Source organism: Cucurbita moschata, unplaced genomic scaffold (genome assembly GCF_002738365.1).
Source record: "Cucurbita moschata cultivar Rifu unplaced genomic scaffold, Cmos_1.0 Cmo_Scf00036, whole genome shotgun sequence".
Taxonomy (NCBI): domain Eukaryota; kingdom Viridiplantae; phylum Streptophyta; class Magnoliopsida; order Cucurbitales; family Cucurbitaceae; genus Cucurbita; species Cucurbita moschata.
In genome coordinates this window covers 178,520-205,530 of record NW_019268552.1, presented here as the reverse complement: position 1 = coordinate 205,530, position 27,011 = coordinate 178,520, and the positions used below count along the sequence as shown (strand labels likewise).

At 38.1% G+C, this 27,011-nt stretch overlaps 5 protein-coding genes across 7 annotated transcripts; all 5 read right to left on the bottom strand.

The window, feature by feature from the left end:
* Positions 1-1,109: 1,109 nt before the first annotated feature.
* LOC111431411 (GDSL esterase/lipase At3g48460) lies at positions 1,110-12,632 on the bottom strand. The gene is made up of 4 exons (XM_023068040.1): positions 12,628-12,632; positions 8,723-8,727; positions 1,864-2,525; positions 1,110-1,740 (listed from the first exon to the last, which is right to left on the bottom strand). Exons 3-4 carry the CDS (start codon positions 2,494-2,496, stop codon positions 1,243-1,245), a joined length of 1,131 nt encoding a protein of 376 aa, XP_022923808.1. The 5' UTR covers positions 2,497-2,525; positions 8,723-8,727; positions 12,628-12,632; the 3' UTR covers positions 1,110-1,242.
* LOC111431412 (probable phosphopantothenoylcysteine decarboxylase) lies at positions 3,292-5,478 on the bottom strand. Of its 3 annotated transcripts, none has more exons than XM_023068042.1 (3): positions 5,299-5,478; positions 4,742-5,099; positions 3,292-3,789 (listed from the first exon to the last, which is right to left on the bottom strand). In XM_023068042.1, the coding sequence occupies exons 2-3, from the start codon at positions 5,084-5,086 to the stop codon at positions 3,496-3,498; spliced, it is 639 nt and encodes a 212-aa protein (XP_022923810.1). In that variant the 5' UTR covers positions 5,087-5,099; positions 5,299-5,478; the 3' UTR covers positions 3,292-3,495. The 3 variants fall into 3 exon arrangements, with proteins under 3 accessions (XP_022923810.1, XP_022923809.1, XP_022923811.1); XM_023068041.1 differs by having other exon boundaries at positions 3,294-3,789; positions 4,742-5,116; positions 5,299-5,477; XM_023068043.1 differs by having other exon boundaries at positions 3,294-3,789; positions 4,742-5,089; positions 5,299-5,477.
* On the bottom strand, positions 6,414-10,044 carry LOC111431409 (zinc finger CCCH domain-containing protein 43). Its single transcript, XM_023068038.1, has 6 exons — positions 9,215-10,044; positions 8,090-8,155; positions 7,796-7,915; positions 7,421-7,675; positions 7,012-7,272; positions 6,414-6,926 (listed from the first exon to the last, which is right to left on the bottom strand). The coding sequence occupies exons 1-6, from the start codon at positions 9,701-9,703 to the stop codon at positions 6,714-6,716; spliced, it is 1,404 nt and encodes a 467-aa protein (XP_022923806.1). The 5' UTR covers positions 9,704-10,044; the 3' UTR covers positions 6,414-6,713.
* On the bottom strand, positions 10,973-18,298 carry LOC111431404 (lysine-specific demethylase JMJ705). Its single transcript, XM_023068028.1, has 7 exons — positions 17,193-18,298; positions 16,377-16,455; positions 16,072-16,139; positions 15,752-15,896; positions 14,770-15,428; positions 14,003-14,689; positions 10,973-13,223 (listed from the first exon to the last, which is right to left on the bottom strand). Exons 1-7 carry the CDS (start codon positions 18,055-18,057, stop codon positions 11,188-11,190), a joined length of 4,539 nt encoding a protein of 1,512 aa, XP_022923796.1. The 5' UTR covers positions 18,058-18,298; the 3' UTR covers positions 10,973-11,187.
* A 1,400-nt stretch (positions 18,299-19,698) lies between these two features.
* Positions 19,699-26,723, bottom strand: LOC111431300 (DNA-(apurinic or apyrimidinic site) lyase). Its single transcript, XM_023067883.1, has 9 exons — positions 26,386-26,723; positions 25,003-25,095; positions 24,372-24,516; positions 23,897-24,098; positions 23,286-23,364; positions 22,694-22,755; positions 22,263-22,349; positions 21,126-21,229; positions 19,699-20,099 (listed from the first exon to the last, which is right to left on the bottom strand). Exons 1-9 carry the CDS (start codon positions 26,611-26,613, stop codon positions 20,020-20,022), a joined length of 1,080 nt encoding a protein of 359 aa, XP_022923651.1. The 5' UTR covers positions 26,614-26,723; the 3' UTR covers positions 19,699-20,019.
* Positions 26,724-27,011: the final 288 nt, after the last annotated feature.

Genomic DNA, 27,011 nt, shown 5'->3' with positions numbered 1-27,011 from the left:
GTCCTCTTATTTATTTATTTATTTATTATTATTATTATTATTTTTTATCTCCAACATGAAAAATGTCCCAAAATTGAAAATAATATGACTAAATTGACCTTATGTCTTTAAAGTGGTTAATAGATTCACTAAATTTGTATTTTGTATTTAATCCGTCCTTAATTCGACACGAAACTATTATTCCATTAAAAATAAAATTTAATTCTATAATAATTAATCATTTATTTTATTTAATAATTTAAACTATGTTTTTGACCTATTAAACACAAAATTAAATTTTATAGGTCTTATTTCATAATTTTTTAATTTTAGAAATTTATTGGCCATAAAAATAAAATTTTAGATATTTATTAGACAACTCCTAAATTTTAGAGATTAAATAAATATAAATTTGAAAATTAAAGGCAAAACTTTGTAATTTAACAAAAAAAAAAAAAAAAAGTGTTTTTTACGTTATTTACCCTTCCCATGACAATTTACCGTTACATTTACGTATAACATGTTTTCACATGATAGTCGCATGATGTCTGATGAAGCAGTTATTTTGATCCTTTCAAAATACTAAAATGTAAATAAAAATTTAACCTTACCTACTCATTGAATAAATGACAATTATGGGTGGTTATCTGTTCAGTAGTTGGTCCCTCAAACCATCTGCTTTTCTCTAATTAATTTCAAACAATTTGATCCTTTCTCTTATACCGTCGGTAATATCAGTAATATCGACAATTAAGCCAGTAATATCGGTAATTAAGCTCTTCATATCGACTATTTTTCTTGTTGGTCCAAACACACTGCTGATAGATATTGTCCTTTTTGAACTTTCCCTTCGAGGGCTTCCTCTTAAGGTTTTAAAACACATATGTTAGGAAGAGGTTTCCACGTCCTTATAAAAAATGTATTGTTTCCCTCTCCAACCAGTATGAGATCTCACAATCCACTTCCCTTGGAGGTCTAGCGTCTTTGCTGGCACACCGCTCGATGTCTGATTCTGATACCATCTTTAATAGCTCAAGCTCACCGCTAGCAGAGTTTGAAAGAAGTCATGAAATGAACGTTCTGGGTAGACAGGTTTGATTTCTCGAGGTTTTTTCAGTTAACGTCTTTCGTGGAGGGTCCGAAATAATGGTTCATTTCATAAGTTTCAACTAGTACTTCTCACATTAGTTTCATAGCTAAATCTTAGAGATCTCAAAGATAAACGCTAACAAAACCAGCTGAATCACTGTCAGCACCTTATCCCTAGTGATGTTTCATGTCCAACAGGTTACTCAAAGCTGGATGGGTAAGTCCACCTTTAATGAACATGTCATGAACTGCTTTATACATGGCTTCCGTGAGATGAACTCCATCCCAGTTGATGTATTCAGGTGGGTTTTTGCAGGAACTGACAGAAGGCATTCCACAGACAGTAAACATGTCGAAGTTGTAGGGCTCACCGACACCGCAGCAGGCTTTGAAGCGCTCCCTGAAACCGTACTTGCTGGGATTCTTCATAACCATACGATAAGCGTTCCAGTAATCGGCATATATGATGACAGCTTGAGGAAACTGCTCTCTTAAAGATTGCAATGAAGCTTGGAGAGCAATATTGTGAACGTAGGTTTGGTTGTTTAGGCTCCTCACGCAGCCGATATCGTCTCTGTCGGTGACGGGAGCTAGAGACATTGCTAATGCCAGACATCCACTTGGTGGTAAACCTTGAACAACCATGTACTTTGCACCCTTCTTCAACAGAGACTGGAAAAACAAACCAAAAGCAAAGAATGGCGTTGTCAAAGAAAAGTTCTCTCAGTTCATTCAACATAAGTAAGTTTCTAACATTTTACAGCCTAAAAAATCCATAGAGAACAAGTCATTTACCTGTAAAACTCCGGTGACGCTGGCGACACCGAGCTTCCGAATGGTATCATCAGTGATAGAAGATCCAACGGCATAAGCATAATCATTGACTCCAATTTCACCAACCCAGAACAGAGCATCATCAAATGCAGCTTTGCACTGTGTCTTTGTCTCTGCCCCTCTACATCCTTGAGTTTCCAAGAACTTGTTGAACCAAAGGAGCTGAGTTTGGATAGACTGAGGAGTAATGTCAAGGCTAAGGTTGTTTCTGACAAAGAAACCATGGTTTATAGCTGTGGAGCCAGCAACAGCAAAGTTCACCCCATGAAACGAGTCGTTTCCCTTCAAATATTTGTAAGGCGGCAAGAAAGGTAAGGACAGTGACTGAGCTACGAAGTCGATCACCAGTCGTCCATCCGAATATCGGTTGGTCGAGTGGTGAAAAAAGGTACTACCATAAGGAGAATTAGAGACATGGCCAAATCCGGCTGGCCCTGATACCGACCTTGTATTGCCAGTGTCTGTGAAAGAGTCGCCAAAGGCATAGATCTTATTGAAGAGACGTGGATGCGTCTCGGTTGCAGTCGGAGAAGCCAAAACAAAACCACACAATAGAATGAAGATGGCAGTGCAGGATGTTAAAGCCACCATCATTTCAAGTTTCTTTTGCTTGATGAGAAGCTCTTACTTTGTGGATGTTCTCTGTGGTTTATATAGTAAATTGTTTGGCCAATGCTTTTAAGGTTTTCATCTCACTCCTTTCCAGTTCCCTTTTGTCATTAATGTAAAGATACTGTTAAAACTATAAAGGCCACAGAGAAAGAGTTTTACCACTCAGGTAAGAGCTTTAACCTTTGAGTCTAGATAGGAAATAGGAGAAAATTTAGTTGAGGATTCTTTAAGGACGATTATCACCAGCCTTTTGCCTTTATGTTCCTACTTCAAAGAACTTTCTCGCAACTTTAGAGAAAGGCACTACACAAAAAGCCTATTGACAATGAAATTATGGGCTACGCCGTTTGGTACACATCCTTTAAATGTTTTAACTACCAGCATCACATTCTGGGTGGCGATTTTAATGCACGCCGCTCTCTCTCTTCATGGATCGTTTTCTTTTGTGAATTCATTTCAAACAAAAAAGCATGAGGTTCTACAAAGAAATTAACAACACTCACCTGATTTATCTACACCCATTTATTGATCCACCTCAATACAGAACAACACTAACTCAACCAGTTTCCACCAACAATATTGGAGGAATCACAAATGACAGAAAGCTGGAGTAATTATTGAGAAATAAATACGTACAAGTTTTCGACAGTCGGTGAGATTACGGGTATCTGACCGTCCTCCTGTTGCCAAGTTCGACTACAAGAAAGATTGTAGGTACCAATTTGGTTCATGTCAAACACTGCATAGCTAGAAGGTAGGTTTTGTTGTTCAGAAGGATAGAGACCAAATATGAAGTTGATCAATTCATAAGCTAAGAAATGTCATAAACATAAGGTTCCAAGGCTTCACAGCACAAAGGGGTAAACAAGAAGGAATTTTATACAATATTGAAGAGCAACAGCTACAACTTTTAATAGTGAACAAAGCGGAAATGTATTACCCTTTCCATCTCCTCCTCATGGCAAAGTCTTCATGTTCTAACTACTCACCATTTTTGGCACTTTGTTGCATTCGTGACTCGTAGAAGAGTCTCACAGTTGAGAAGATTAAGGACGGTTCAGCCATTGCACCATTGCCGTAGTCCCCACAGGCTAGCCTCTTGGTAACAGGTGGGATGAGAGTTATTCCAAGCTCATCAATTGCAATGAGATGTCGCTCGGTGAAAGGGTTGGTCCACATAAAGGTATTCATGGCAGGCGCAACAAAGAGTGGCTTGTTATAGTCCCATGCTCGCACGACACAAGTCAATAGATTGTCACATAATCCGCCTGCAATCTGGGAAACAAAAGAGAGCAAGCGATAGCATCAAGTTCAAGAAGAATTTTTTAAGGTAGCTTGCCATGCGTCATAATATTTACAAATACAGACAGAGGCTACAGTGAAAAGATACAGAGTAAGATAAGGAAAAAATGTTCCTCTGACTCACTCAAGTATAATGTATAAAATGTAGACAAGGGAAAGAACTTAAAACATTGGGCAAGCTACATATGATGGGAGTACACTGCATTAAACAAAATGTCTAAAGGACTCTATATAACAACCCAAGCCCACCGCTAGCACATATTGTCCTCTTTGGATTTTCCCTTTCGGGCTTCCCCTCAAGGTTTTTAAAACGCGTCTTCTAAGGGGAGGTTTCCACAACCTTATAAGAAATGTTTCGTTCCTCTCCAACCAATGCGAGATCTCACAACCCACCCCCTTGGGGCTTAGCGTCCTTGCTGGCACACCGTCGGATGTTTAGCTCTGATACCATTTGTAACAGTTCAAGCCCACCATTAGCAGATATTGTCCTGTTTGAACTGTTACACTCTATTTTCTTCGGTGATTTTAGGGCTTGAGCTAATGAAGCTTTAGGAAAAGCAGCAAAATAATTCTGAGACATACGGTACCAGTCACAATGGATCATGTGAGCCAAATCCAATATAGATGGATCCGTAACATACACATAATAACAGTTTAAACTAAGCAGCATTCAAAAGTGTACACAAACAGGCTGGACATCAAGACACCTCTTTAACCAAAATGGAACCGATAAAACAAATAAACCAACTAGAAACCAAATCAGATATTCACAAAGATGATAGATTTCCGGACCAACCCAATTTTGAGGAGGAGCAAGAATCCATATATTGGGTGCCAAGTGTGAGTAACATTCAGCCCCGTACTCGGCATATTTTGAAGAATGATGTCAGAAATAAGCATTTAAATCGTGGTTAAACTACTGTACCTTGCCGAGCGTGTTTGCAGACAGAGGGGCAATAACCATGATATCAGCCCAGCGGCGAAGCTCAATATGAAGAACACTATCTCCAATTTTGTTCCAACCATTCCATTCATCCTCATCGGTGTAAAGTATGTAATCCTTAGGAAGAGATGCTCGATCGATGAAGTGTAAAGAGGCCTTAGTAGCCACTGCTCTTACGTCTGCCCATTCGGAGAAAGAATGGTAGAGATTCCCAAACTTAATCGAAGCTACACTTCCACTGGCAGCAAGTAAAATCCTGGGTTTCCTCTGAGCATTGTTAACTTGAATCACCTCCCGTTCAGCATTAGCAGGTTCCGAATATGCCATGCCCTATGGATCAAGCTCCCAAGTTCGGTTCTAAACAAACGATCAAATTCAAGCTCTTACAACCGCGAAAATGTGTATTCAAATTCAAATTGAAACGATAAGAATGGACTGGACAAAAGAAAATAGAAGAAGCCCCCAAAAATCAACACCAAAATGATGTACTGAACATACAAATCGCGAAAAAGAACAGTATAAATTAGGAATTTCACTACCTTCAAACTTGCCCCTCCGAGGTTTCAATGCAACTCCTGCCAAGGGCTAAAAGACCTGGAACAAGAGAGACAAAGACACAGATGCTTGCGATTTGTGAGAGCGGGAACCGATGGGCGAAGGACAGGACCCGAAAGAAATGCGAGAATGGAGATCCCGGTTCACTGAAATTGGACTTTGGGCGGCATTTTAATGGATTGTATTAATTTTAACCAAAAATCTCTAATTTTATCAATTTCAACCTCAAATTTATTCATTAATTTTCGGGGTTTCCACACGTATCGACTTCTTTCGTTACCATAGACAATTATTTTTAAAAAAATACCAAAAAAGTAATTAAATCATTAAAGATGAGATCGAGTGACCATCATCATGAAAACCAAGAACTCGACTCTCAAGGTAGAACCACAACGAAACATAGCAGTTTTTTGTTCTCCCCTAGTATTTAGTGTTGTTACCCATGATGACACGTGTGAGAAAGATCCAGACAGTGACGCAATTGAAACTGACAACAACTATTGCACTTTTCACCATTTCAATGGAGAAGAGTTGTGAGCTCGGCTAAAATGCACATGAAAATAGGAAAAGACGTTAATAAGTATAGTAACACCCATGGTACAATGAACTAGTCATAACAAACTTTGTTGGCTCTATCGAGGGTCCTACAAACGGAAAAAGGAAAATGGGGCATAGATTTTGACAAGGGTCCTAATACAGAATCAAATTCGAGGCAAATGAAAAGTAAAAAGAAAAAATCAATATTGGTGATCTACGAGTAAATCTGCTATCGGTGAGAAACCTTCTCCAATCGACGTGGGATCTCACAATCCACTTTTCTCTACAAACGCGTTTTAAAGCCTCGAGGAGAAGCCCTGAAGAAGATCAACAAATAACAATATCTACTAGCAGTGAGTTTGAACCGTTACAAATCCACACTCTTATAAAGAACGTTTCGTTCTCCTCCCTAATCGAAGTGGAATCCAACTTGGGCCCTTACATCATCAAAGATATTTGAAAGGACGAAAAGCGACTTATAACTAATGAACACAGTCTTGGAAACCTATACAACCAATAGAACAGTTCCTGTTCAAGTAAAGTCATCAATGAAAAGGGAGGCTTTGAGGAAGTAGTCAGTAATTCTTCTTATCAAACAACTTAAAGCAAAAGGCCATTGTTCCTTCTGTGCTCTGTTTAGCCAGGCGATATGACTGTCACAATCTCCAAATCTCACCAGTTAAGATAACAAGATTATAGCCAGTGTGTATATAATTTACATTTTTCCTTTGTTCAACGTAAATTATAGAAGAAAAAAAACCTCATGGTAGCTGAACCCGACGAGACCGAGTCGAATATATCCTTGTCCGAAACAAATGCTCCATGAAAAATCCTATTACTAGCGGACCTCACCACAAACTACTTAAGCAGACTGCTCAACTGTGGGGCTGTTTCTGCTCCCTCCCCCAGCCATTTCAGCCCCTTCTGCAGCACTAAAGTTTCCGTAGCGAGGTTGCTGCTCAAGCTCGCCCACGCCCACGGTTGAAGAAGCTGGAAGCATAGGATGGTCGAACTTGCAAGATGGCCCGAACTTGCAGATGCCGTAACGACTATAATATGTGCATATGTTCTGATCCTGAAACCATATAAAGATTCGAAAAGTCCAGTAAATGAATAAAGCCAATATATAATAAGAACTACCCTTCAGTTCGAGGGCTTACAGGTCTCAAAGGCAGGCCTTTATCATTGAGAGTGCAAGCAGGTAACTTCGGGTTCCGATTCTTTGGATGGTGATATTTGCAAAGAGTTTTAAATTTACAGTCCCCCGTCTTTAGAAAGTAGCTGCATTCGGGTTGACCAGGTCGTTCGGGATACTCTTCCGCCTGCTGATGAGAAGGATAGATATCCGTCTCAGATGCTATATTGTTCACGACGTATGTCGGAGGTGGAAGCACGCTGATTTCTGATGGATATACGGGAGCCTTAACATTGTACATACCATGGGGGAAGTCAGTCAAAGAGTTCTAGAACTAAGCCAAATTACTCTAAGAAACACATCTACGCACGAGTCCAACAAGAAAGATATCGAAACACTTCCAACCCGGCAATCTGAGATAAAGGCGATAGTACCTGGTAACCGTTCCATTCTGAATCTGGAGATGGTGGAATCACAGCAGGTACAAATGCTGTAGCTTCATTCAGTACTCTTGGTGAATTCCAGGATGGGATATGTGATTGTGATCCACCTTGTAGGGGCACTCCATTGTTATATCCTGACGGAGATTCGGGTACAACAACAGTTGTGGGATCAGGATGGTTAAACTTGCAGTTAGCTCCGTATTTGCAGGACCCGGTGCGCATGTAAAAGGGACATTCTTTTTCATCCTGTCAACAAAAACATTAGTTTCTTCAAGACAAGTGAGATAAGAGATCGAGTCTACGAAGCTGATGATGAAAGATTTGGAAAAGGTTCACCATCAAACGATGATAAAGAACAAACTTAACTGGTCGGATTGGCAGACCAAGGAAGTTAAGCTCTAGAATTGAGCTTGCCAACGCTTTTGGTCTCGTGTGGTTATATCTACATGCGTCCCCGAATTTACAACCCCCCGTCCTCAAGTAAAACTGCAAATGGCTCATGTGGTGTAACGGTTAACTGATATCAGTAAATCGTGCATGTCACCAAGGAAAATCAATATTTCACTATCAAGAATAAGCAAACTGGGGAATGCATCAAACCACATAATTGTAGTAAAATACTAGAAACAACTTTCATGAAATCATAACCACAATGGAAACCTTGCATTCCGTCTTGCCCGCCAGCCTAGCTGAATCGTCTTCGTACTTTAATTTCTCAGAAACAACCTTTCAAATTAAACAAAACAAAACCCATCATGAAGAATGTCGTCCAACGATAAATAGCTAGATTAACAATGGAAAAACAGAATCCAGATGTCTAAAACAAGAAATAAAACTGAGAAATCACTGAATGAAGTGAGAAATAATACGAAAGAAGAAGTCGAGAAGAATAAAATTAAAAACTATTCGACTATACACAAAAAATCAAGAGCACTCGAGATATTTCTTCAGCCTTTCGGACTGGATTGACAATTTTGGCCTTCTTCATCGACCCGTTGAATCTTTCATTGAAAACAGAAAAAAGTTAAAAGATACCTAGACATAGCTAAGAATCTCAGTCGTCTGCAAATTCAAATTTTGTTCTTATCTAGTACAGTACTCCAAAAAGTTCCCTCAAACCCCAAATATCAATTCTTCAATTCCCACAAATGAGTACACCACAAATATCATAAGATAGAAGATCCAATCCATCCTTTTACTAATAAAACAAGCAATGGACGACACTAGTCGTGAGATCCCACACCACATCAATTGGGAAGGAGAACGAAGCATTCTTTATAAGTGTGTGGAAACCTCCCCTAGTAGACGCATTTTGAAAAACCTCGAGGGGAAGCCCAAAGAGGACAATATCTGCTAACGGTGGACTTGAGCTGTTAGAGGCTGAGCCCCAAAGGGGGGTGGACAAGAAAAACAGAAAGGTCTCAGCTCGAACAAAGCTAAGCAAGCTGATATACGTTACTAGCAGTTACAATGATGCCTGAGTGAAGACTACTTCCTCAAATTGAAGAGAAAAAGACAAATATTATGATCTTCCCAGCTAATTTTATCAGTTGAATGCGGCATAAGTTTTTAAAACAAGGCCAATTGGAGCAGTCTTTGTGGCCCTCCTCATTTGCAGTTCTAATTCTTTTGACGATTTTTATTTGTTTCTAATCAAAACAAATAGACGAAGTTCATACAGAAATCTACTGTAAACTATGCATGCAAATTATCAGCTGAAGATCATACTGGAAAAAGAGATTTAAAGAAACAAACAAATATATACAGAGATCGCCAAGAACAAACCTGGTTTTTCTTTCGCAGAGGGTGATTGAATTTGCAAAATGATCCAAACTTGCAGGTCCCAGTCTTGAGGTAAAAGGCACAATCCTCCGCCTCCGGTCGTACTGGATACTGGTTGTTTTTGCCTCTCCAATCCCCTTTATTCTCCACCTCACCGCCGTCGCCGTCGGCTGCATCAACCTCCTCATCGTCATCGTCATCGCCGTCGTCATTCCTAACGCTTCTATCTCGATCACTCTCACCGATCTTCTTCGCATCATTTCCCTCACCTTCATCGGGATTCTTCTCAACTTCCCATTCTCCACCGTCATCAAAATCCTTCACGGTCTCCTCTTTCTCATCCTTCAAATCCAATTCCTGAAGCTCTGCATGGATGCGATCATCAGTAGCCACAGGATCAAGAACAGAACTACGAAACTGCGAAGAAGATTGAAACTCAGAAGCCGATACTTCACAGTGATTAGGGATTGAAACGGCTTCAGAAGGTTCCATTATGCTCACATTTGAACACCCAGAAACCCTAGCTACAGAGAACAATAATATACATGGAGAGCTATGAACTTTTTGTAGCAAATAGCAATTGGGTTTGACACTAATCGATAGTGAGAACTAAAAACAAGAAAAGTTCGCACAAAAAAAAAAAAAAGGGTTTTACTCAAATTCCTTCTCTTTCTTCTCTTCTAGACGATTCGTGGGGTGCTTTCAGGATTGGATTTCATTTATTGACCTAAAATTGTGCAGAAAATTTGCAAAAACCATTTCAAGATTCCATGAATCTCAGTAAAATGGCATAAATATGTGTAAAGGGAAGGCTTTTGGAAAAGGTCCCTTTAAGAAGAGAACAAAGAATATTAAACTTTAAGCTTTTTTTTTTTTTATGATCAGTACTTCTCCACTTGTGGTTTTTATTTATGATTGATTGACTTAGTAGAACAAAAAGGGTTTCCAGTTCTATAAGAAATGGTGTGTGAATCACAGTGCATTTAAGCTGACATTGGTAAACATAATTAAAGTGATGTTTTTAATAGCTAAAAACAACCTCAAAATAAGGCATGGAAGGGTAGAGAGAAAGTCTAGATTCAAACGCGCAAGTTGTGTCCAAATGGCAGATTCGAGCATTCAATTTTCCTGCTACCTCGACTTTGAGATTAGCGGTTTTGATGTTGAAAAGGCGGTCAAGATTTACGACTTCACCTTTGTGCTCATTTATGGAAGTTGAAAGTTCAAATCTATGTACTTTACCTTTGTGTTCATTTATGGAAGTTAGAAGTTTAAATCTATGTAATTGTGAGATTCCACTGGTAGTTGTATAGAAGAACTGGTCCATTGGTTGTTTTTTTTTTTTTATAAAGATGCTTTATTAGGGTGTGAAAATCTCTCTAAAACAGACCGTTATAAAACTTTTGAACCTTAGAAGGAGAAACTATGAAAATCTCTTACCAATGACGTATTTTTAAATCTTAAAAACTGGGAAGGGGGAATTGTGAAAATCTCTCCCCTAACAGACGCGTTTTATAACCCTGGAAACATGAAAGGGGGATCTGTAAAAATCTCTCACCAACATACTCATTTTAAAACCCTGGAAGCCTAGGAGGAGAACTGTGAAAATCTCTCTCCAACCGACTCGTTTTAAAATTCTAGAAGGAGAAACTGTGAAAATCTCACCCCAACAGACAGCGTTATAAAATCTAGAAGGAAAAATTCAAAAAGAATAATATCCACTAACGGGAAGCTTCACCCAAACCGTCCAGAAATAAAATAGATAGCACCAAGATCAGGATTAGCATCTGACTTCATTGGCTAAGAATGTTTGAAGAACCAAGCAATTGCTCAGTTTACATGAAATATATAGCACCAACGAAAACAGACAGCACAGCAGAGTTAATTGTTACTCTGAATCATAATATATAATTACAGGGATGTTCTAAATCTATCCCTATATCTAATCATATCCTAAATCTGTCAATTAAACACATTCATCTACCTTTCTTTGTTGAATGTCCAGTCTTCCGCTTGTGACGACTGAAATCCGAAACGAATCTGAATGTCTGACCACATCCTGGTTCAGCACAAACGTAAGGTCGGGCACCTGTATGAACACGAATATGTTCTGTTCGTGCCCATGCCCATTTGAACGTCATCTTGCAGCCCTTCCATGGACATTTAAGGGGACGGTCGTCCATGTGGACTCGACGATGCTGCACGAGGTACTTGTGTGAGAAGAACTTCTTCCCACACCCTTTGACAGGACAAACATTTCGTTTGTGCACGACGAGTTCTTGTTTTGAACCGAAACTCATATTGCAACCCTCGATGTCACAAAGATATTCTGATTCCTCATCCCCTGCTGCTTTTGAATCTCTACGGCCTGCTGGAGTCTTCAAAGATGAACTATTCTTCACCTTTTTCTTGCTAATTGGTTTTTTATCCTTTAGTTTCGCTTCTGAAAGTTTAGTAGGCTTTAGAGTTCTTTTTCGAAGACGTGTGCTAGGTCCACCTGGTTGCTCGTTTTCTGATTCCAAATCGGTCGATTTACTATTCCTCTTAGCTTGCTTACCGTGCCGATTAGTGGCATGTTGTATTCTTGGCTGAGGGGTCTCTAAGTTTGAGGTATGGCGGCCTCCACATTTTAAGGATTGAGCAAATTCTTCTTTCAAAGTCTGCGAGGCTCCTCGCTTCGCAGATCGCAGGATCTCTTGTTTCATTTGAGAAATTGTCTCGGCCTTGACTGGCTTACTTCGGAGTACTCTCCTCCGGTATTGATTAACACTATCATCAAGTTGGTTATCTGATGTATTGAATTGCATGTTTCTTCTATGCTGCAGAAGAGAATTATCATCTTCGTCTGGATCGTCTGAGAATACGTCTTCCCTCGATGTGGGTTTGGCTGGTTTCCTTTGAGGCCTACTTCTATGCTGATGAGAATCATTTTCAACAGAGTCCTCTGAAACATCTTCACTCTCGATTGATTTCGCCTTCTTGCTTCTGGAAGTCCTTTGATGATGCCAAAGAAAACTATCGTCCCGTATATCATGTGAAACGACGTTCTTTTTAAGAATATTGGTTTGCTTGCTTCTTGGAATCCTTGTATGTTGCTCACGATGCCGAGAAGAATCGTGCTCTAAGGAATCATCAGAAACTGCAGGTTCTATCTCACCCCATTTCGGCAGCTTGAATCCAGAGAACCCTCTGTGCTGCTGATTACGACGATCTCCGAGAGAGTCCTCTGAACCGGTGTCATACGTTCGACAATATGTCACTCCCTTGCTGATGGAAACTCCTCCATGTTTTCCACAAGAATCATCCTCAACAGAATCATCAGACATAGCATCATTGATCTCAACAAATTTGTATCGCTTGTTCCGATGAATCTTATGATGCTGATCGACACAATCTTCGACTGAATCATCTGAAACCATGTCCTCTGACTCTCGAGGTTTCATTTTTTTAGCTGTTCCGCTCCCACGAGTCATTTTTCTCTTGCCAGCGGATTTTCTATTCACCATAACAGTCTCATTTTTACGGACATTTTCCGATTTCCTGTCAAACTTCTCATCCGGCATTGTCCAAGAATGGAAGACGTCTACATCTTCTTGTTGAGGATCTTGCTTTGCTAGCAAAGGATGAACTTGATTCGACATCCAGACTTTCCCACACCATTTCCCTGCAACTATTCGCTTCAACTTGCCAGCAGTCCTTCTTTGATAGACTTTCGGCTTACCAGAAGCGTTGGGAGTAGCACTACGGCCAAATGCATTATAAATAACAGAATTGTATGGCATCTGCTTACTATAAAGAGGAGAGTGACTAAGGTTGGCACTGTAGAACAGATTTATTCCCAACTTTACAGCCCAATCTCCATTACCTGGAATCGCTTCCTCGCTATCTAAAGCTAACTGAATTCTCCTTTCTTCATCTTCGGTGGCACCTCTGAACGTCGTATCGGTCCACATATGGTCCATACTTAATTCTTGTGCCACCAATTTTGCTTCTGCCTCCATCTTCGGATAGTCTGTGACAATTTTTCTTTGAAGTTCAGCATAATAGTAAAAAAAACTGACAAAATGCAATGACCATTATAAAAGAAATCCAAAACAGAATACTTTCCGAATAGTAATCACGATAGTTACTAAGGCATGTACCTGATATATTCAAATAAGAACGAAATAATATTATATCGGAAGTAGCGGCATAAACGAAAATAATGAGGGTGTGTCATTCAAAGTTGTAGCATTAGCAAATGTGACTAATACCTCTAGATGGCCCTGCGACAAGTACAACTTGGAGACTCATCGACGTCCGAAAACATAAAAAGAAAGGTAGAAGGCTTGAAGAATTCTAATAGAAAAACGAAGAACTTAACATTGAGCTCCATATAACAAGAAAAACTAACATCAAAGTTACCAAGATCTTTACATAGAAGCCTCCACATACACCAGTCATCAAAGTTACCAAGATTTTTGAATCTGCTTAAAAAAAATTCCCTCTAACTTTCCCTAAATCTTGAAATTAGTCCCCACACGAAAATTATTATTATTATTTAACAAATTTTGGTAAAGATAAACTTCAGAGGACTAAATTTAAGATTTATTTAAAGTCCAACGGCTACCGGGACTAAAATTGGACAATTGAAAGTACATAAACTAAATAAAATGAAACCAAAGTCGAGGACCAAAATGATATTTTAACCTAATAACTATAATTACTATCATGAGAAGGTGGAACAGTTCCAGGGTTCAATCCGTTTATCCTACATCACAACAAGAACAAGTAGAGGAGTAAGTATTGCACCTGGATGACAGAGTAAAAGAATGTGCGCTCCTCCAATTGGTCGAAGTTGTTGTTCCACTTCTTTTGCGTGCTCTAGGCAGAATACATGCAACCTAGAGGAGTCTTCATCAATATCTGGAGCAAATGGCATATTCTCAATCTCCACCGGTTCCGTGGATTCGTCAAACGTTGGTTTTTCAGTATCAGCGTCTAAGGAAGATCTGTCGTTCACATGCAAATCTTGATATCTAGGTGACAAGCCATTTTTCTTAGTTGAACCTATGCCATCCATTTCAGACTCAGAAGAACATCTAGCTTGTCCAAATTCTTCATAGTCATTGATTTGGAAGTGCATTTGATCTGTAGCGTTAATGCCAAATGACGAGGCATTGTGATCCAAAGTTGCAGTATTTTTGCAATTTTCACTAGAAGTAAGACCAGAATTGTCATACTGATATTGGTTTCCTGAAGAACAAACCGTTAGTTTAGCATCGCCGGGATTTAAAGCAGCATCTGCTTCAGCATTGTCCTCCTCAGAATCGGAAGAATGTCCATATGCCAATGCGAGCATGCCAAGGGCAGAAGTCTCATTCCGTTTTTCAGTACTTAGATTAGCTTTGTAACTTCCATCTGCAATTGGAAGCTGGCGATTGACAGCCTGGACTGGGACGTCGTACAAACCATCAGAAACGCACGTATCTCGTTTTCCTGCATTGGTAAATAAGCGTTCTAAGCAAGAATGATTAAAGAATGCCAGCAGCTATAATTTAATTAGTTATAAAACCTACCACTATTACTAATCTGCTGAGAGCTAACTGCATGCCCATCTCTAATAGCAATCCCAGAACCAACAGCCCAATCATTAAAGAAGCTACAGTCAGCTGACATAAGGTACCTAGCAGCTTGTTCTCTGGGTCGGACGATGGCTACACAGGCAAAGCTTAAAATGCCACATGTGACACAAGAAAACAGCCTTTGATCTGATAATCCATCACTAAGAACATTACCACCTCGTTCGTTGCTGCCATTCGAAGTCTTCGATCTTGAATCACATAAATTCTCCGTGTTTCTTTCAGAGAGAGTAGAATACAGCCTGTTAGCTGAATAGAAACCTTTAACTTGATTCATTCCCTGGCTATTTTCTAGTGTGAGATTATCATAATCAAAACTTTGAGAAGATTTGGTTTCTTCCTTAGAACTGCAAAAACCAACAGGAAATCTAGATTTTGCTCTCGGGTGGGATCCAATGCGCTGTCTCGAATAAATAGAATCTGAAGAACCTGGGGGAAGAAGTACAACCGACGCTCCTCTTCCAAGAATGTCCAGCAGGCTGTTATTCTCTACAATATTCTGTACAAATAACTCTTTTATAACTGCTTCCCCTTCACTCTTTCTTTTATTTTTTAGTCGTGAACTTCTTGGTTCAGCACCCGTGCACAGAGGTGATCTGAATGTTAAAACACAAGGTGTTAAATCGAGTGAAAAAACGATATTGATAATGATATAAGAATTTCCAACAATCTCTGTCACTCTAGTAAATGGAAATTATTTTCTTACAATAGAATTCCAAATGACCTGAGTTTGAACCTTTGAAATAGCATATGGGCATAGATTTGATACAGGAATCATAATTTCTTTAAGAACAGAACGTATTTAGATATCATCGGATTTGAAATTAATTCCAAGAAGATAAAAGAACAAAGAAAGCTATTGAAAAAGAGAGGAACCATCAGGCTCAAATGGATGTTACAAATAGAAGGAAAGACAAACCTGGAACTTAAAGCAAGATCGTATAGCAACTGAAAATGAGAGACCATCGGAGGATAATTGATCGAAGCTCTACGAATTGCAGCATCTTTAGCAAGCCTTACCCATTCTGGAGTTGCAATATTGGCTGCCTCCCCACAGTTAAACCCTAGAGGAAAGTAGCAAAATACACACAATACATGAAAACAGATATAATTGCAGTTTAGAGTATAAACAACACATACGCTATTTTTATTCAACAAAAAATAAAATAAAATGAACGAAGAAGATCAATCACATGTGCACCATGAAACTATGGTGTCAAAAGCTTCTAGAGACCTCACCATGACTGAAACCTGTATGATAAGCCCGAGGAAAAGTGACAACAAATTCACCAGCATTTTGCACTAACCTGGTGCAAATCAATTAAAGCGGTGAGTATACAAATTTGACTAGTCGTGGGATCAAATGATGATGCAAGAAACTTCTGGAGGGAACAATAGAAATGGTAATATTTGAGCCAATATCATCATCAACGAGTAAGAGTATGATGATTTGCAATGACTGACGTTTTAAGTCTCAGGTACCTACCCTAGAGAAACAGTACCTAAATCAAGGAAGTAGGAAGTTTAATATAATGCAGGTTTACCTGCAACATGGAACTCCAGCGCTAACTAGAACTTCAGGTGACATCACAGTGATCTTCTCACCAAGAACAGCAAAAGTGACTGGATGAGGAAAAGAAAAAGAATTGATTATGAATGAAATCCAAAACTGACATGATAAGCAAATATTGATTGTGGAAAGAGAAAAGGGGACGACAGGGGACGATTGTACTACTTATATATAACACACATACGAAAGAAGTGGAAAAAGCTAAGAAAGATCCACTTCCTGAAGCACTCTTATAATCAAAACTTAACTACAGGTTGCACATGGAGCAACCATCACTATCACAAATTATAGATAAGAACAGAATTTTGAACAACGAAAAAACACCCATGTAAACGCAAAAGGGAAAAACAAAATGCACAGTAAGCATCGATGGACATGGACAAGGAATTGAGCAGGCAGTCAATTTGTAACAGAGCGAATCTAAAGAACTCAAGTGAACTAAAGAACCTATCACAATTTTCCCTTGAACAGTCAAATGCCAATAGCATATACAGATATACACCTTGTTGTGCAATGGATGATGATCAGAGGAATATACCGTTCAATGGATATACAGTTATACACCTTCTTATGCAACGGATAATGATCAGAGAAGAGTATCACATTCAATAGCATGTTTATAAAAATGCTATCCGCTTAAAAACATATTAAGTTACACCAATCCAACCTAACAAATGCATCTATAATATTTCTTCCAAGAACATAACTGAATTGTGTAGTAACCATAGAAACTATAAGATAAGGAAATTGCGAGTAGTGGCTTGCCACTTCAATGAAGCCATCAACTCACCGAGGGGATTGATTTCTCCTCCGTATCCCTGAACCCTTACAACCTCTTCAAACGCCACAGCAGCATCTCTAGGAACGCCATACCATGTCTTTCCCGCCCCCATATGCAGATAATTTAAGCTATGCAAGTCATGGTCTTCTACATGCCAAGCAAACCAGCTGAACATCATAGCTACGTACACCATTGGCGAAGTAACTCCTGGAATCTCTTCCCTCATAAACTTCAATAGAGACCCCTTCGCCCTAGACACCCCCCTCATGTTCCATGCCGTCTCCCCAAGCGTTGTTCCTTCCCCTGCCTCCCGAAGCATTTTTGCATTTACCGGCACAAAAGCTGAACCAGGCATGTCGTTCGCATATTCCACTGAAAACGGCTTGTCCAAAGTGGCTCTCCAATAGAGCGTCTCGATTTCTAAAGGCGAAAGCCCCCCTTTCTTCGCACATTTCTTCAAATAGCTCTTCTCAAAGCTCTTCGCCTTAGCTTCAAATTGCTGAAATGTGTAGTACTCGCCGCTCTGCCACACTGATTTCTGAACCGGCCGAGTTTTACGCGGGAAAAACCCGATCTGTTGTTGACGAGTAGTGAATGTAGGCGGAGACTTGGAATCGCTCGTGTCAGAACAGGGGGCACGAGCTGCAAGCGACCTATTGAAATTGACAATTACAGTTTTCTTCGGTGATGGAGATACAGGGGGCACAATTTTGCAGATTCCAAACTTGGAAGCCTCTTTTTCGATCTTGAAAATGTATGAAATTGGATCTTGAAACTCTGCCAAAGTCGGGTGGTATTCAGGAGCCAGAGGTAGGGTTTTGAGCCAGGAAAATACCTCTTGCGGCGGCTCCGCCGCCAGAGCCGTGGCTGCCATTAATACGAAGTTGAAGGTGAACTGCAGCAAGGTTTCTCATGCAAGACCCATTTTCAACCAAGCCACAGAATCACAACAGAACAACCTCCTCACATCCCCTGCTGCTTCAAATTCTCTGCCTCTTCCTTCTAGAAATCTTCACAAATCCAATTACCCCTGTTTCTCCAATCATACAGAGCAAAGGAAAGAGAAGAACAAAAACCCAGAGGTGAAAAAAAAAAAAACTTAATATTTTGGGGGGCAGAGGAGAGTGAGAGGTTGGAGTGGAGTAGAAAGCCATGTGAGTGGGGGGATTTATTCTGGGTTTGCAAACGGCTCTCAAAATCGCGCTTATTTCCCCATTAATTTACGCTTTTGCCATCCATACTTTCTATTCCGCAAAAATGACTCTACAAATTCATAATTGCAATTTTGTCTCATTTTCCTAATCCTTGTTGTCATTTTATTTGTTTGTTTTTTCTCATGTTATGATAACGCAGGGAAACGGAAAAATATAATTAATTTAACCCAATTAATTTATTTGGTTTTTATATTGGTATTAATTTTAATCATTTTTATTTTCCTTCTGGACTCTGCTATATTATCAAATTATTTTAATTATATAAAAAAACAATAACAATATTCTTTAATAAGGGTTTGAAACCAAATTTCTCCTCAAGAGGATAGATGGGTTGATTCAGGTGAGATCTAATGTAGATCTAACTTTCTATTCACTCGTGGGATTCGGGTGGTTCGGGGGACCACCTCGGCTCCTCTCTTCTCGAGAATCCATACATCCCTTATCAGTATATAGACAGCTATCTCTCGAGCACAAGTTTAGGTTCGACCTCAATGGAAAAATAAAAACGGAGCACCTAACAACGTATCTTCACCAAGAACTACGAGATCGTCCCTTTCATTTTGGGGTGACAGAGGGATCGTACCATTGAAACTTTCAGAATAAATAGTTTGACTAAAGATGTAAATTTAAAATTAATTAATGAGACTAAATAGTCATTAATGAGTGAGTTAACAACATAAGTGGGATAGTAGCATACCACTTTACAACTTTTTTTTAATATAAAAAAGTAATTATTAATTTAATATATAGTGCTAAAGGAAGTTCCTCTAATAATAATTATAATATAATTTGTAATATAGTGGCAAAAGAAATTGAGTTGGTGTGCTAGATAATTTTTTTTTTCTTCAAAATATTATCTAAATACCATTTGAGTTTTATTTAAAATATATATAATGAGTACATTAATAATATTTATTATAATCTCAAATATCATAATTTAATTTTATAATAAATTCTAAAAATATGATAAAATAATGTTAAAAAATTAGTTCAGTCATACTAGAACACTCTCAAATTATAAAAATAAATAAAATTTGTAACGTTCTTATTTTTTTTTATAAACATTTTTAATAATGTATTTTCAGAATTGACATGAATGGCTACAAGTCTGCATTAATTAAATTGCTATAAATATTCTCATTTTGTTTCATTCAACACTAATTAATATATATTTAAACTTTCAAGAAAGCTTTTTGAGTGAATTCTTAATTTATTTGGTTGGGTTAATATATATATATATATATATATATATATACACACATAGGTTTTGACTTACGTAATAATGAAAGTTCAAAAATTCATTAGACATAGTCATGGGAGCAAAGTCCATAAAAAACGACTCCAAATCGCCTTCGTAGAAACTTGATTATCCTAAGAAATCCCATCCGGGAACAAAACCCGAGAGAGCGCCAATTTGTAGCCTAAAAACAGAAGCGAACTTCAAGAGCTAGAGAAATTTGGGGAATAAAGAGTCCAATGGAACAACATTCCCAGCAGCATTACAGTATCAGATCTGAAGTATTCGTACACATACTGCAGGTAGGGTTGCTATCCAAAAAGAGAGTCAACTATGCCAACCATACAATAAAAGGAAGCTCCTAATAACTTACTTAATGAAGTAATTAACTTTTTTGAGACTCAGGGCAAAAACTGGCTTCTGACAGCTCAAGTGAAACCGGGCAATGATCACTTCCGTAGAAACCTACATGAAATCAAGATTACTGTCAAAGGTGGTCGTATTAAGAGATAAAAGTAGGCATATTGTAACGGCCCAGATCCACCACTAGCAGATATTGTCCTCTTTGGGCTTTCCTTTCGAGCTTCCCCTCAAGGCTTTAAAACGCGTCTACTAGGGGAAGGTTTCCACACCCTTATAATTGGTGGTTTGTTCTCCTCCCCAACTAATGTGGGACATCACAATCCACCCCCTTCGGGACCCAGCGTCCTCGCTGGCACTCTATCCTTCCTCCAATCGATGTGGGACCACCCCCAAATCCACCCCCCTTTGGGGCCCAGCATCCTTACTGGCACACTGCCTCGTGTCTACTCCCCTTCGGGGAACAGCGAGAAGGCTGACACATCGTCCGATGTCTAGCTCTGATACCATTTGTAACGGCCCAAATCCACCGCTAGCAGATATTGTCCTCTTTGGGCTTTTCCTTTCAGGCTTCCCCTCAAGACTTTAAAACGCGTCTGCTAGGGGAAGGTTTCTACACCCTTATAAATTGTGGTTTGTTCTCCTCCCCAACCAATGTGGGACATCACACATATTGTTCATCTTCCCGAACGACGACGTTGGTTGGTTCATGAGTTTGGAGCTTCAGAATGAGTAGTATAACTTACCAAATTATACAATGAACTATATGAAGGAATGAGTTTCAAAAACCTTATTTTTTATTGTTTTGGTTTACATATTTGGAAGTAAAAGCAAAATTGTATTAAATCAAGGCCAGGCTTGCTTAACTTGAATAGACAAGTCTTGAGCCTGAAAACCTCACCCCAGAAGTGAATGAAAGTATAACTAAAGTTATATGAGTCAGATTTCTAAGAATAATGGACAGCATCTAAACCGAGCTTTGGATAAATATAGACTTTGTCAAAACATCTAACCATCAGTATTGTTTTGAAAATTGTAGGTCCGGTCATGAGATTTCGAATTTGGCGCTAATTCTAATAAGCTTAAGAATTATATGAAGAAATATTATAATGGAGAAGAAAGAGAAGGCACCTTGTAATTCAATCCCTTGCCCATGCATCTCACACGAAACAATCCTATCTACCAGACTCTCGGAAGCTAAGAAATAGTCGATTCTCATCCTTTTGCCGCGATACCTGAAAAGATATGTAATCATGTCGTTAGCAAGCAACAGGAGTTTCATATAAGTGAAAACAAAACAGCTTCGAAGCACGATTTCGAATTTTGGCATAGATCTCACAAGACTGGGAATTTTCTCCATTCTTTGATGGAAACAATGGGAGTGTGATTTTCATTTCCTCGTTTTTACACGATGATATTCAATCTACTACGTGCAAAAGTCTTTTAGCAGGGGAAGACTGTTTACTATCTTGCAGATCAGAATACTAATCAAGAAGCAACAGCAATGCCTAAGAAGGGTAAATGCCCTCCCGGATAATCCACGTACTTGATAAGTACAGGCAAAAGGGATAAAGGACTACGATTCATTACTCTTTAAGAGAAAACCACTGCATGTGACAGTTTGATCTAGGTGGAGATGGAGTCTGGTTCGGTCTACTGCATGGCGGTATTGACTTGTCTCCATATCATCCATCGTTGAGCTAAAAAGGGAGTTATCTGTAGAGCCCTATGAATCGAAATCTCCCCATTCCATCTTTTCAGAAATGTGCAATAATTTATGTGCACCTCATACGGTTGATATTTACTTATCAAGTGTCTAATGGAAGTGTCAATCTAACCAGGAGTAGTCCGTAGCCATTAACAGCCTAATAAAAATCCTTCACTGAAAGAAGCGCCGTGGTTTATTAAAATTTTAATCAAACACTAGTGAGCAAGGCGAGTGCAAACACCCTCAAGCTCATATGGAAATCCGTTGCTCACCACAGTGAGAGAGGAGGTTAGTTGCTAACCCATGAACTAATAAGCCTCAAGAGCTAACTAAAGTGTTAGTTGTAGAAACTAAAACCCAAATCTCCAGAACCAAACACAAGTCATTTAGAAAATATGTACTTTAATCACTTTAAAAGGTATGCCAAACACCCTCTAACAGCTCTTAACAGTAGAGAAACCGCTACATGGTAACTGGTAAGCCAAAGAATACGGAGTAATAAAATAGCAGATAGGTATTTCTAGTAAAATCAGGAGTAATCCATGCAGTATCTTTCTTACTTTCCAATAGGGTTCCCAGACCAAGAGAAGCCACGCTCCATGTCTTTCTCCTTGTGCAGGAATCTATATGCATCTATCAGCTTTCCCCTGGAAAATAATACAAGCATAAGGCAAAAGATACAACCAATTCACCAACTTACAAATGAATGGCATTTTTTTCTTCCTTGGGTCAAATAAAAAATTTATAAAACTTGTTGTTGGGTTTATTAGAAATCAAAAGGTTCAGAGAAGAGATAGAAATAGGTGAAGTGAGAGTTGCAAAGGATAACTAAAGACGTAAGTTATAACAACTTGACATAGCTCACTTTTGAAATGGACTTCCTACCAGCAGCAACAAAATAATAAAAGGAGCAGAATAAAGTGATGCTACGAGAATGCTAACAAGAATAAATAATAATAATAAAAAGAACTTTTATTATGAAATTGCATACTCTTTCAATATGGCACTGAAACGCTTCCTTTCAGCCAAGGTAAAACCAGGCTGTCCACAATCCTGCACCATGAAGAAGCTAATTGTCAGTTTTTTTTTTTTTTTTTTAAATTCTGGGAATACAGCACCGCGCCTGGTGATAGATGATATTCAGATCTTGTTCTAATTACAATTTTTTTAAATATATATTAGGAAACAATACTAATATACCAAAAAAATTGAAATGAATCTTTAAGATAAATCAACACAATTTAGGACTCTAGACTTATTCTCGGTCTTGTTCTGATTCTCTATCTCATCATGAAATATAGCATCCCTTAGTCAACGACTTCAACCAATAGTGGGAGCATCATACAACTTTTATCGTCTCATAGGTGCCTATCATTTCAATACTCTATATTACAGCCAAACAAATGATTAGCAAAATAACATTAAATACTTTTAAATGAATGCAAGTCCGAATAGAAATAGATAAGTGTATCCGGCTCTTTTGAAAAAAAAGTTCGCTGGTATTAATAGAGAAACAGAGAACCATTTATGGAAATTCTACGGGAAAAGAATATGGCAGAGCTCTACATGACAAACTTCAGTACCTCCTTATTTGGGGGTATGTACCCATTAAGTTTTGCTGCGCTGAAAAACTCTGGATGGCTCACATCAATATCTTCATGACTGCACAATAAATTTAATGCAACAAAATCAGCGAATCTAAATACCATCCATTGGGAATTATCCACTATTTTATATTACCAACAGTTGGAGTGGTATACTCTTGTAGACAAGTCTTAATTTGAACAGGGTAAGCAATTTCCTTCAGATGCTTGATCCTTTTGGCTACTTTTTTAGCACGCAGCTCTTTGAACTTTTATTGCTTTGTGAAATTTATTAAAGAATTTTGCATAATATGAGATTTTCAACGGTTTTCTTTCTTTTCGAGACATATTTGGATCTACAGGCATTGCTCATTGTTACTGATGAATTACTAAGCAAGATTATAAGCCAACTTAAGAAGTGAGTTAAGCTTGATTCATGAAGGTAGAACAATATCCTGTGACTGATAACTGGAAGCAATAACCAAGATAGAAGCACATAAATAGCTTGGCCTTGAATGATGGATAGAACATAGTCTACATAGATGTCAATATATATGAAAGAAATTGAAAGTTCATGACATGGACCATCCAACTTAATCAAGAACTCTTACCTAACATTTAGGTCGCCGCACCATATAAGAGGCTTATCAGAAGATTGGATAACAAATTCCAACATTCTCTTATCCCATTTTCTTCTCCTCTTAAAAGAGTTCTCCTCTTCCTTCCATCCATTATTTGGTGAATATGTATTCAATAAACGAAATTCCTCAAATTCAGCTAAAATTACACGACCGTCCACTTCATGCTTTGAAGCTACAAAAAGGGACACCTGTATGATTTAATTGCTATTCCTTGTACAGATGTGAAATAACAGATTAAATATCCCACAAACTAGTTCTTTGTCATACACATTGTATGAGTCAATAAATCATTAAGAGAACAGGACATTGAATGCATCAATCCATCAATAAGAGAACAGGGCATTGAATGCATCAATGCAACTCCTCAAATAAAAAATGAATGCATTAATGCATCAATAGAAAAACACTACATAAAATGTTACAATACATCACGGAGAGAAGATACCTATTCTGTCCAGATTGAAGAAAACCTTTTTTGGTTGAAAACACTTTTTTATAAACAATGCAGTTCCAGCATACTTGGAATCTGAAAGAGACCACCAAACACGATAATTTGCAAATGGTGGACTGGAAAGAGCACGCATCAGCATCTGCATGATTTTAGGGTTGCTTTATAAGTAATAATCATAATTTTTCACCAAGAACACTGATTTATCAGCCAAATTGAAAACAACTATCACTCACCTACAAATCCCCCAAGATATGAAATAAAATTTCAGTTAGATCAGAATTTCAAGGCACCCAATAGGCTTCCAACTCATCTAGATAATTAAAGAATTACTGTAACTCTATGCCTTAAAATTACAAAAGTAATAAAAATAAATCATTTTTTCTCTTCTTTTCATCAATTGGATTATTATTAGTTTATAAACTTGATCAATTAAGTTTTGTAACCAATCTTCACATGCTTTACTTGACAACAAGCTTATTCATGTAAGAACTTGATAAATGCACAGAACAAGACTAAATTCAATGTGTTCGACACTCATTCGTCTTTCTTTTCTGCTTGATATATCAAACTTTCTCACTCATTCAGAAGCCTCAATTAATAAAAAGTAACATGAGGAAAATGTTACCTGCTTCTCTTCCCGTGATGTACTTGTGTCATCTTTCAATTCTCCTTGGTTTTTAGATGCGCCTTTTGAACCTGCTGCAGGAATCCTTACTTCCTAGTGTGTAAACATAGTGGATGATAAGGTTACAGTCCATGTAAGTGGATAATTAGAGTCTTATGTAGTTCTACAAGATAATGCGTCAGATGGAGCACTAGAATAAAGAACTCAGTATCAGATGGATTCATCAAGTAAATAACTGATCTGATTAACTGCAGTCCATACAGGACCATATGGTTGTTAAATCTAGACGGTGGGAAGTGAAATTAAGACAGTCCCCTATAAACTTATCTAATAATTCAATTGATGCCACCTACTTCAAAACTAAAATCTCTACAACCCTCCCTATGCTTCAATCCTCAAAGATATTTCTTGCATAATCATTCACTTTTCTTTCACCTATGAAGTGGGAAACTTTATGTCCCTGAGAATGTTTGGAAAAAATTCAAGAAACAAAGCAAGAATGACCCTATATAGGTCATGAGGACTATTTTGGCTATTTAAAGGAGACTTCGGGGGAGAAAAATAGGATAATTATCCTATACAATTCAGAAAGATAATCTAGAACACAAATTTGGAATTGAATGATGGTTTCACATTTTGAATCGGTTGCAAGTTACCAGGGAGTTCTGTAGCTACTCCTCCTAATTTCAGCTCAAATGAGAGCATTTTTTAGTCTTCATTTTATCTTATGCTTAAGGTCTCCCGAAATTTCTGTTCTCTTTCTTCTACATTTCTTTTAGAGTCAATGTAGTTCATCTTCTGTGTGTATGTGGTACAGGGTCCTGAAACTAGAACTACAGCTGACCTTCAAAGATACCTTGTGAAAAAACTCAAGTAACAATCCTACTGTAATAAAACATCAAAATGTCATCATCAAGTGCAGATGATCCACACCCATCTTATAAGAAAATCATTAACAGGATTTTCAATGTCAAAACTTTTTTGAGAGCTAATGCATGAACTTCCTTAAAGAAGAGAGAGGGCCAGAGAGAGAAGATATAAAACATGCCAAGCTAAGCAACTACACCAACACATTCAGTAACTCGAATTACTAATTTCTTGCAGGCAAAAGAATAAAAGAAATGTAAATCATGCGAGACCTAAGCAAGTGAACCAGCACATTCCAGGAATTATCATTTTCTCACAGCCCATTAAGAATTATAAGAACTCGCATTTACTATTCAAATATCTTGCATGATCCCAACTAGTGTACAACCTAACTTCCTGAAACACACGTTCATGAAAATTCACAGAACAGCCAAAACCAAGTGAAAAGAGATCAAACATCAGCGTCTACAAACTTCGCACAAGGTAAAGCAGAGAGGGCATTGACGCAAAACTCACTTGTATGGCAATAATATCCGGATCAAAATTGGTAACAAACTTGGTGAATTCCGGCCAGTCGTTTTTAACTCTGAGAAGTAAACTATTTGCATTCCAAGTTATAAACTTAAGAGGCTCTTTCTTGTCCGACACTGATGCTTCCGAATCATCACCATCTTTCAGTGAAGGTGAGAGAGCCGCCTTCTTCGAAGACCCTTCCTTCTCTATTGGTTTAAAGAAGCGCTTCATCCTTCGCTGACCTCCAATGGCGGTATATACTTCGCGGGAGCTTCTGGTCTTTCTAAAGCCTTTCACTCACAGTCACACCACTGGTAACATTGACGTCGTTCCACTCCAAGGCCTTGATGACAAATTATTTATATATTGTTTTTCTTTTTGCAAAATCTACAAATTTGTTTTTGATTTCTAAAATTTTCGATTTGGTTCTTAATTTTTGTTAGGTTAATATTAAAATTATTTATTTATGTTTAGTCTAAATTTTAATCTCTTAGGTTTTTTTTATTTTTTTTTATTGGGTTAATATATAGATAATCTTTAATGCATTATTATAATTGGGCAGAAATTATTTCGAATTACATCCCACAATTCAAATATTTTATTTTTTATGAAAACAATATTTTTATTGA